The 10,744-nt window shown below is 48.5% G+C and overlaps 1 protein-coding gene across 1 annotated transcript in view; it reads left to right on the top strand.

The window, feature by feature from the left end:
* SPSB4 (splA/ryanodine receptor domain and SOCS box containing 4) overlaps nucleotides 1-9,444 on the top strand; it is an 86,585-nt gene extending 77,141 nt beyond the window's left edge. Inside the window, exon 3 of the mRNA XM_086370325.1 lies at nucleotides 7,963-9,444. Within this exon, the coding sequence (XP_086226451.1) occupies nucleotides 7,963-8,090 (128 nt within the window). The 3' untranslated portion in view covers nucleotides 8,091-9,444. The remainder of the gene's footprint in view (nucleotides 1-7,962) is intronic.
* Nucleotides 9,445-10,744: the final 1,300 nt, after the last annotated feature.

The following is a 10,744-nucleotide window of genomic DNA, read 5'->3' on the forward strand; positions in this document are numbered from 1 at the left end:
GGTCACAAGAGTCAGACACAACTGAAAGTGATTTAACACGCACACACGTGATTCCTTCATTCTCATGGCTGATTAGTATTCTGCTATAAGAAGAGACTGGGGCCTTCCCAGGTAGCTCAGCTGGTAAAGAATCCACTCGCAGTGCAGAAGACCTGGGTTCGATCCCTGGGTTGGGAAGATCCCCTGGAGAAGGGCATGGCAACCCACTCCAGTATCCTTGCCTGGAGAATCCCATGGACACAGGAGCCTGGAGTCACAAAGAATTGAACACGACTGACCAACTAAGCACACACAGCATGAGAAGAGCCCACTAATCACCCCTGAGAATGAACAGCTTAGTGACTAAACACCGCACACACCGCACCATAGGAAGACACAGCTTGTACGTGCACTCCCCCACGGGTGGAGAGTAGAATTCTTGAAGCATCCGAGCACATGCATTTTGGTGAGCCTGTATATACCAGGGGAGGCTGTGGGCCATAGGTGCAGTCTCAGTAGACACTCCCAGTTTTCCAGAATGGTTGTGCCAGTTTACACACCCTCCTGAAGCCATATGCGCGCTCCAGTTGCTGCACATCCTCACCAGCATTTACCACTACCTTATTTTCACTTCAGCCATTGTTGTCGGCATATAGCAGAGTCACATCATGGTGTTAATTTGAACTTCCCTGATAGTTCTTGAAATTGAGCACTTTTTCATGTATTTAAATACATTTTTGTCAGAAAATATTTCTGAGAGTAGCTCCCACGCTGAAAGATGCTGCATTTCTCTTCCCACCTGGGTGATCATTTCTTTTTTTTTTTTTTTTTTTTTTTAAATTTTATTTTATTTTTAAACTTTACAATATTGTATTAGCTTTGCCAAATATCAAAGTGAATCCGCCACAGGTATACCTGTGTTCCCCATCCTGAACCCTTCTCCCTCCTCCCTCCCCATACCCTCCCTCTGGGTCGTCCCAGTGCACCAGCCCCGAGCATCCAGTATCGTGCATCGAACCTGGACTGGCGACTCGTTTCATACATGAAATTATACATGTTTCAATGCCATTCTCCCAAATCTCCCCACCCTCTCCCTCTCCCACAGAGTCCATAAGACTGATCTATACATCAGTGTCTCTTTTGCTGTCTCGTACACAGGGTTATTGTTACCATCCTTCTAAATTCCATATATATGCATTAGTATACTGTATCGGTGTTTTTCTTTCTGGCTTACTTCACTCTGTATAATAGGTTCCAGTTTCATCCATCTCATTAGAACTGATTCAAATGTATTCTTTTTAGCTGAGTAATACTCCATTGTGTATATGTACCACAGCTTTCTTATCCATTCATCTGCTGATGGGCATCTAGGTTGCTTCCATGTCCTGGCTATTATAAACAGTGCTGCGACGAACATTGGGTGATCATTTCTAAGCCTTGACATCTGGCAGTTCTGAGAATGGCTCCAAAGCCAGAGGGAGCAAGAAAGAGGAGCTGGGGGATGGCCCACGCCACACTGGACATCCTCAGAGCTCTGGAAGCTCCACAGCCATGGCAGGAACGTTCTCTGTATGCTTTGGGGTTGCTGTGAAGTCATCAGTTAAAGTTCCCTCAGAAATTAGGAGAGATGGTTTACATTTCACATTGAGGGCTAAAGGCACACTCTGAACTCCAGCCCCTCTTGCTTGCCTCGCTTCTTTTGGAGTTTGGGCTCTGGGTTGATTTCAGTGACTATGGAGGAATGGGGAAAAACAGAGCTCTTTCCCTCTCTTCAGCTCCTAAGTGGGCAGGGAACACACAGAATTGAGTTTGCTGACCAGGCTTAGCATTCTGGACATTGAAGACCTAGTATGTGCCTGGAGCTTTAAAAGCTCTCTTACAAAAGCTCTTAAATCCTGGCAGTGATTGTCAAACCTTAACAGCTCCAAATTTTCCTGTTGCAAAATGAAAACCCATCTCCCGTCACTCAAAGAAAGAATTGCTGTCCTCCCAGCAGTGCTTAGTCACTCAGTCATGTCCAACTCTTTGTGACCCCATGGACTGTAGCCCACCAGGCTCTCCTGCCCATGGGGATTCTTCAGGCAAGAATACTAGAGTGGGTTGCCATGCTCTCCTCCAAGGGATCTTCCCAATCCAGGCATTGAGCCCTGGTCTCCCACATTGCAGGCAGATTCTTTACCATTTAAGCCACCGGGGAAGCCCGGCCTCCCAGCAGACTCCATCTCATTAACAGCCCTGCCCAAGCTCATCCTCACAAAAGGTGACCTGGATGGGGAAGAGATAGTCAGAGGTGCCAAATGTCTGACACCTACTATGTGCTGGTTACTGTGCCAAGTGCATTATACTTTCTAACTCATTTAACTCTCATCACAAGCCTCTTGCCCTGTTCTCAGGGGGTTTACAGGAGTATGGGGACCTAAGCCAGAAACCTTGCCAGTTGAGAGCAATTTATTTCAATAGCTTGAAACAGCTACAGAAGACACACCCCAAAGTAGCAAGTCAATTCATTCATTTAATAGACAGTTTCTGGGCCATCCCCCTGTGACAGGCCCAGGCAGGTTGGGGGCCCTAAGGCAGATGTGTCAGGCTGATGTCTTTTAAATTCACCATCTCCTTGTAATTGTAATTTAACAATGAATAAGGAGATAAAAGGGACAGGACAACTAAATGCAATGAATGATTCTTAGCTGGGCTCTTTGGCTAGAAAGGACATTTTGAAACTGTGGGTGATCCTTGAATGGGGCCTGAGTATCATTAATCCATGGCAGTAGTGCCGCATAATCTGGTTTAATGGCTGCACTGTGGTACATACAGGAGAATGACCCCATTGCCTATTTGTTAGGAAATGCACACGAAAGTAATTAGGGATGACGGGGCATCAGGTTGGCAACTTACTCTCAAATGGGTCAGGAAAAAAGTTCTTTGTACCATACTCACAAACTTTCTTTAAGTTCATTGTTTTTAGAATAAATGTCTTTATTTTAAATTTTAAAAATAATGTTATGTATTTATTTATGGCTATGCTGAATTCTTGTTGCTCTGAGGGCTTTTCTCCAGTCGTGTTTGGCAGGGGCTGCTCTCTAGGTGCAGCGTGCCGGCTTCTCACGGTGGTGGCTTCTCTTGTGGAACACGGGCTCTAAGTGCCTGGTCTGTGTAGTTGCAACGCACGGGCTGGGTTGTTTCAGCTCCTGGGCTCTGGAGCACAGGCTCAGTAGTTGTGGTGCACGAGCTGAGTTGCTCCATGGCATGTGGGATCTTCCTGGATTAGGGACTGAACGCATGTCTCCTGCATTGGCAGGTGGATTCTTTACCACTGAGCCACCAGGGAAGCCCTAAAAAAAATTTTAAGGTAAAAAGAAAAAAATGAAATAGAAAGTCCTTGCCACATTTGTCTGGGTGAAGGAAGAGTGCACTTCCAGTCAAGGTGGTGCCCAGGCCTGTTGCACCAGTACACCAAGAGTGGGGACCAGTTTCCCTAGCTCCCGCTATGCACCATGCCCAGGGTGAGGCGCTGTGCTTTTATCATTTCCTTTAATCTTCTCTTGGAACCTGGGGATTGTTGCTCCATTTTACAAGTGAAGAAACAAGTGCTCCCAGTGCCAGACAGAGGCACAGATAAAGTTGGCAGAGTTGGAGCTTGAAATCAGGGACTTCGAATTCCTGGAGATCCCCCAGAGGGCGTATACCAGAAGAGGGGAGTGTCTGATGGCCCTGAAGAACGCGAGAAGGGGAATATGGCTGGCAGGGTCCACGTTGAAATGGGCAGGTGTGAGAGCAGAAAAGGCGTCTTGTTGGCAGGGCAGCCCCTTTCAGTTCAGTTCAGTTCTGTCGCTCAGCTGTGTTGACCCTGTGACCCCATGAACTGCAGCATGCCAGGCCTCCCTGTCCATCACCAACTCGCGGAGCCTACTCAAACTCATCTCCATTGAGTCGGTGATACCATCCAACTATCTCATCCTCTGTCGTCCCCTTCTCCTCCTGTCTTCAGTCTTTCCCAGCATCAGGGTCTTTTCAAATGAGTCAGTTCTTCGCATCAGGTGGCCAAAGTATTGGAGTTTCAGCTTCAGCATCAGTCCTTCCAATGAATATTCAGGATTGATTTCCTTTAGGATGGACTGGTTGGATCTCCTTGCAGTCCAAGGGACTCTCAAGAGTCTTCTCCAACACCACAGTTCAAAAGCATCAATTCTTCGGTGCTCAGCTTTCTTGATAGTCCAACTCTCACATCCATACATGACCACTGGAAAAACCATAGCTTTGACTAGACAGACCATTGTTGGCAAAGTAATGTCTCTGCTTTTTAATATGCTGTCTAGGTTGGTCATAACTTTTCTTCCAAGGAGCAAGCATGAAAATAAAAGATTTTCATGGCTGCAGGCACCATCAACAGTGATTTTTGGAGCCCCCCAAAATTAAGTTTCTCACTGTTTCCACTGTTTCCCCATCTATTTCCCATGAAGTGATAGGACCAGATGCCATGATCCTAGTTTTCTGAGTGTTGAGTTTTAAGCCAACTTTTTCACTCTCCTCTTTCACTTTCATCAAGAGGCTCTTTAGTTCTTCTTCACTTTCTGCCATAAGGGTGGTATCATCTGCACATCTGAGGTTATTGATATTTCTCCCAGCAATCTTGATTCCAGCTTGTGCTTCATCCAGCCCAGCATTTCTCATGATGTACTCTGCATAGAAGTTAAATAAGCAGGGTGACAATATACAGCCTTGATGTACTCCTTTCCCTATTTCAAATCAACCTGTCGTTCCACGTCCAGTTCTAACTGTTGCTTCCTGACCTGCATACAGATTTCTCAAGAGGCAACTCAAGTGGTCTGGTATTCCCATCTCTTGAAGAATTTTCCACAGTTTATTGTGATCCACACAGTCAAAGGCTTTGGCATAGCTGATAAAGCAGAAGTAGATGTTTTTCTGGAACTCTCTTGCTTTTTCGATGATCCAGCAGATGTTGGCAATTTGATCTCTGGTTCCTCTGCCTTTTCTAAATCCAGCTTTAACATCTGGAAGATCACGGTTCGTGTACTATTGAAGCCTGGCTTGGAGAATTTTGAGCATTACTTTACTAGCTTGTGAGATGAGTGCAGTTGTGCAGTGTTTGAGCATTCTTTGCATTGCCTTTCTTTGGGATTGGAATGAAAACTGACCTTTTCCAGTCCTGTGGCCACTGCTGAGTTTTCCAAATTTGCTGGCATATTGAGTGCAGCACTTTCACAGCATCATCTTTTAGGATTTGAAATAGCTCAACTGGAATTCTATCACCTCCACTAGCTTTGTTCATAGTGATGCTTCCTAAGGCCCTAAGGCAGCCCTTTAGGTGAGTGCAGACCTCATGGTGGGAGAGATGGGCATCGGTGACCTGAAAAGTGGTTGGAGCCAGAGTAAGAGTCTTTGGACTGTATGAGCCTGGGAGGCAGGAGACCCTCTCCTTCTTCATACTTTAAGTGATCTTTCCTCACTGCATGGTGTTTAAAGGAAGCAGCGTGAAGCTCCACATACAGGCTTTTGTGCTGTGCTTGTCCAGACAAGCCTCTTTCCCTCTGAGCCTTAGTCTCCTTTTTTCTGAAGTAGATGGTGTCAACTCTAAATGAAATAAACCTAACATAGCAAAAGGACAGAATAGAAGCTCAATAAATGTGGCTAAGAGATAAGACAATTTTCAGTTTCTAGCTGCCTGAGTCCAACTCCCAGCTTTGCCATTTACCAGCTGTGTGTCTTTGGACAAGTAACTTACCTGCTCTGTATTTCTATTTCTTCCTCCTTAAAATGGAGATGATAATAGCTCCTACCCAGTTCCCATGTGAGTGGGTCCAGCCATGTCTGACTATGACCCCATGGACTGTCGGCTCCTCCATCCATGGAATTCTCCACGCAAAAATACTGGAGTGGATTGCCATTCCCTTCTCCAGGGTATCTTTGCAACCCAGAGATCGAACCCAGGTCTCCTGCATTGCAGGCAGATTCTTTATTCTCTGAGCCACCAGGGAAGTCTAAAGAGCACGTGAGTTGGGACAGATAAAGAGCTTAGCACAGCACCTGGCTACGTAACACACCTTCAGTAAACAGTAGCTACAACTGTATTTCATCTTTCCTGTTGCCTGGTAAGTAAGTAGCAATTTCTCATTAAATGAGGACTTAAGGTTTTTTTCTCCCTAATGTCCAGTGGCACAGGCAGCAAGCACTGGTTCTATAGGAACTAAAAGGAGATCACAGGAAGTTCAAGAGGTCAAAGATGTGACAATTCAGGTGGAGAGGCAGGGAAAGGGGTCCACAGAGGCCTAATTTTGGGGATCGTGCAAAGCTTGGATGGAACCAGGTGGGGAAAGGGGGAAGAGAGCTGGGTGCAGGGGTGTTGCTAGGGGAGAGATAAGGACATCTTGAGATGGATGTCAGGTGTTGGCCTAAGCATGTTGACTATGTGACCACAAAACTCTGGGTGAGTGATCTGCTTTCTAGGCCTGGGAAAGAAGGGATGTCTGGGCCTCCCTGGTCAGCTTAAAGAGTTTGTATGAGGATGGAAAGAGGATACAGAGCTGAGAGCATTTAAAACCACCAACACTCCACCCAGATATGCCACCAGGCAGCCTCGCCCCACATGAAAGACGGCTAGGTATGCTCCTGTGTGTGGCTCCCAATGCAGCAGTCAAGTCTGGCTTTGATTTTAAGGGTTCTTCCCATTAACTCTGCAACTCCAATAAACGAAAATTCCTATAAAATGCACTCTCAACACTCCCCCATTCTTTCCATTCCTTGTGATATTATTCCTATCACAGCTCTTGTGTTAGTGCTTACCACTTACAGTTTTATTGTATCTTAGCATGTTCTAGAATGCTTTTTAAACATCACATGTTCTATTGACCAAAAGAAAGTGCTAAGATGCAGCTGCAGGCCTCTAGCATGTTCCTGTGGGCTTGGGAAAACTAGGGCTGCACGAGCCACATGAGACAGCAAATGCAGCATCCTCTTCATTCCTGATCCAGCTGAGTAGCACCATGCCCCTCTCTCCAGACCTCCCAGCCTGTCCTATCTGACACCTCTATGCTTTTACCTGTTCTCTCTGCCTAGAACACATCTCAACTCACATCACATAAAACTCCTATTCACCCTTCAAAACCCCATTTCAGGTATCCTCCCTTTAAAGCTTTTCAAACAATGGCCTGGCTTCTGTCCTTGTGCATGTAACATACTGCATATGTTACACTCTACTACAGTTATTCATGTATTTAAACCTCCAGACGTCAAGCCTTCCTCCTCTTTCAGGGCTGTCTTTGGCCTTGGCTTAGAGCTCTCTGTACTGGACTCTCAGTATCCCCAGAGTCCGACCAGAGGGCCTGGAAGAGAATAAGAGTTTCATAAGTGTGTCTGCAATAAACCTAGTCAAAGCTTGGTCCTAGGTCCAGAGGTTCCATGGTGGATGACTTTTAGTTTATGAATTTTTTCCAGAAATAGACATTAGAAGAAAATGCATTCTTCCACTGACTAGCAAAGGAGATTATGAGGAGAAGTTTGAAGGTTTAAAGACATTCCAAATAGCCCCCGCCCCACCTGTTTCTAAGAGGATACTCCCTAGGTCAGCTGCTATCATTTTTATCATGACCTGCAATGAGAAGTATTTTTTGCATTGAGACACGATGAACACCTACATCGGAAAGAGAGCTTTCACGGAACAGTACTCACCCCTTACTATGGGCATACCTCTCTGTTTTGTTCTTTTCTTTCCCTTTCTTTTCTTTATCGCTGGTCACCACCCAATGAATTGATTCCATGAGTCTTTAGTCTGTTGCACCCACAGTTTGAAAAGCACTGCTCTAAGCCTTCAGTGTCTCCTAATATGACCAGAGAAAGCTTCTCAGAGGAGCTCAGGGCCCCGAAGGGCAGCCCCGGGGCAGGCATCCGGAACTGTGCATGGGGTGGACGGGAGAGATGTGAGGACAGGCTCTCACAAGACTCTAACCCTCCTCCCTCTCCTTGCAGCTGAGCCCCTGCCTCTGATGGACCTGTGCCGGAGATGCATCCGCCTGGCCCTGGGCCGCCAGCGCCTGCAGGACATCAGCTCCCTGCCCCTGCCTCAGTCTCTCAAGAACTATCTGCAGTACCAGTGAGCCGGGGACAGCGGGGGCACCCACAGCCTGGGCCTGTCCCTTCTCGGTCACACAGTGCATCAGGAAGGAGTCTCCCTCCCCACCCTGGTTCACCGGGACATTCAGTTCTTTGAAAGGCCAGGACGTCTTCCCCAGTTTGGAAACACAATGTCTGTTGCCAAAAGGATTTGCTGCCTTGGAAGCCACCCTCTGAAGTCAGACACCTCTTTGGAAGCCAGGAAGAGCCTGGAGCCTGCGCCGAGTTGGAGATCCTGCCCCACTGAGCAGGATACAGCAGCCACTGATACTGATCCGCTAGCCTGTTTCCTTATTCAAGAGAATGAATAAAACATTTGGGCAGGAGACTTTGTGTTGTGGCCCCACTGCAGACAGGGCCAGGGGAAAATTGGCCCGCTCTGGGGAGAACTTTGCCTCTGAATAATGAATGGTGAAAGCAGCTTGATGCGTGCCCTTTGGGCCCCTGCCCCTCCCAGAGCAGCAGGATTGTCAGGACACTTTCAGACTCTCTGCCCCTTTGAAAGACTTGTGACCCAGGGATGCCCAGCTGTGGAGTTGGCGAGCGGACAAAGCAGTGTTGAGACTCGTCCCAGCTTACCTCTCTGAATGTTGTTTACCTCCCCTCTCATGCGTTCCCCTTCCTAACCCTGACCCCCAGTCTCTGGATGCTCCAGGCACCTCTCTTCAGGGAAGCTGAGTCTGACAAATTCACCCCAGGGAATGAGTGTCTCCTTTATTATTGTTGTTATTTTAAGTAGTGATGCATTTTAAAAGAAGAGTGTGGTGAGAGCAGTACTTAGTCCACAGGTGCTATTGGGGGGCTTGGGGGCCTTGTGACACCCGAGGGGGTGATGTCCTTGGCTGGGGAGCCTTCCCGGGGGGCTGAGGGTCTCCAGGCAACTGTCCATTCAGGATGCAGCCTGGCTGCCACAAAGCTTTATTTGAGCGAATTATTTTTTCACTTGAGGAGACTCAACGCGAGTTTGCTTCTGTTTCACGTGTGTGTGTGTGTGTGTGTGTGTGTGTGTGTGCGCGCACGTGCCCGCGCATGCATGTGTGACGTGCTGTGTATTTATCAGCTTGGGGCCACGGGGCAGCCTTGTAAGTGGAAGGGTGGACATGGGGCACCTTCTCCACCAGCCTGGCCTGTCCTCCCTGGGGACCCATGCTGCCGCCACCACCGCCACCACCACAGGACATCTCTTGTGTTCCCAACACTCCCTGCCCAGACCGATTTTTAACTGGAAATTGTCGCAACAGTGGGACACCAGAGCCTCAGACGGCACTGCCTCCTGCCACCTTAATGTGAATTGACTGATGAATGAAGAGCGTTTCTAATAAATTCTGTCGTTCAGTCCTTCAGCTGTTTATTCACTGCTTTTGGGGGAGGGGCTGGGAGAGCGTCCTCTGTAAGCCTAGCTGCCAAACCCTGAGAAGGCAGGCCTGTGCTTCCCTCTCCAGGCACGTCCCATCTCTTCTGTCTGGTTGTCCCCATGTGAGCCCAGACTCTAGGCATTTTACAAAGGCCTGCCCCAGCCAAGAGAACGGGCCTGGGACTGGGGGCCATATAAGGCTAACTACAGTGGTGGGAAAACAGGCCAAATTATGGATGCCAGCACTGTGATATCCATGGGATGGCTCTTCAAGGGGCACAGGGTGGAGCAGGATAAACCCGAAGGGCCAACAGTTTCAAAGTGACCCAAAAGTGGGGTTGGATGCAACTTTGGCGGGACATGCCATCAACAAGGAGCAGTGCAGATTGCCAAAGTGTGAGTGTGTGGGTCAGCCAGGCTCAGAGTTGGAAGGAAGTCAGGAGCCAGTTCAGGCTGGGGTCTAGGCCAGGACTGGTGCAGTATCCATTCAGGAGTACGGGCCATCAACACGCACTCTGCCAGCCTCTGAGGACCGTGAGCTCAAGCAGATCCATCCCCAGTGGAGTCATTCATGGCACAGCCTAATGAAGGAAGAGGGAGCTCTTGAAGGGATTGGGGCAGATAGAGCCTGAAGGGAGGGCTTCCTGGAAAAGGCACTTCACAGCTGTTTCTTTAGGGAAGACAGCCCTGGTGAGGATAGACCAAAAGAACCAGACGTGCTGCACCACCCCCAGGGGCCGCATCCTCCACCACCCTGACCCCAGGCCAGGACTCAGCCTCAGGTAGGTCTGGGGTGTAGAGGGCAGGTGCTGCCTCAGGCTTTGGGGTTAGAGGCCTGGGTTTGAATCCAGATTTATATATGCCGTGACCTTGGATAAGTCACCCCCTTCTCCACACAATATATGGGCTGGACCAGGTTACCGGAGGGTAAGGACCCTTTACTCAACTCATAAGGTCCCAGTTTCAACACCAGCTCTCCAGCTCCACTGTATCCTGCTCATGTAATTGCTTTCCCTCAGCAGTGCACTCCAGTCCTCACTGCACATTCTCCAGGCTCACCCTCCCCAAAGAGCTCTGAGCCACTCTCTTCCACGAAGCCCTCCTAAACCCACCCACCAAAGTCCACCTGCTCTGAGAGTCAGTTCCTTGTCTCCCGGGCTGACGATGCCTCTCCTGGCACCTAGGACCCCTGCCCAAGCACGTGAACTGGAGCCCCTCTCTGCCCTGTGACCTCATTTGCTTTCGGTCCATGAGCCTTGGAATGGTAGGGCCTGGGCCTGCTCC

This window comes from Bos grunniens, chromosome 1 (assembly GCF_055505025.1).
Source record: "Bos grunniens cultivar Pamir isolate PY7600 chromosome 1, Bosgru_T2T1.0, whole genome shotgun sequence".
NCBI classification, from domain to species: domain Eukaryota; kingdom Metazoa; phylum Chordata; class Mammalia; order Artiodactyla; family Bovidae; genus Bos; species Bos grunniens.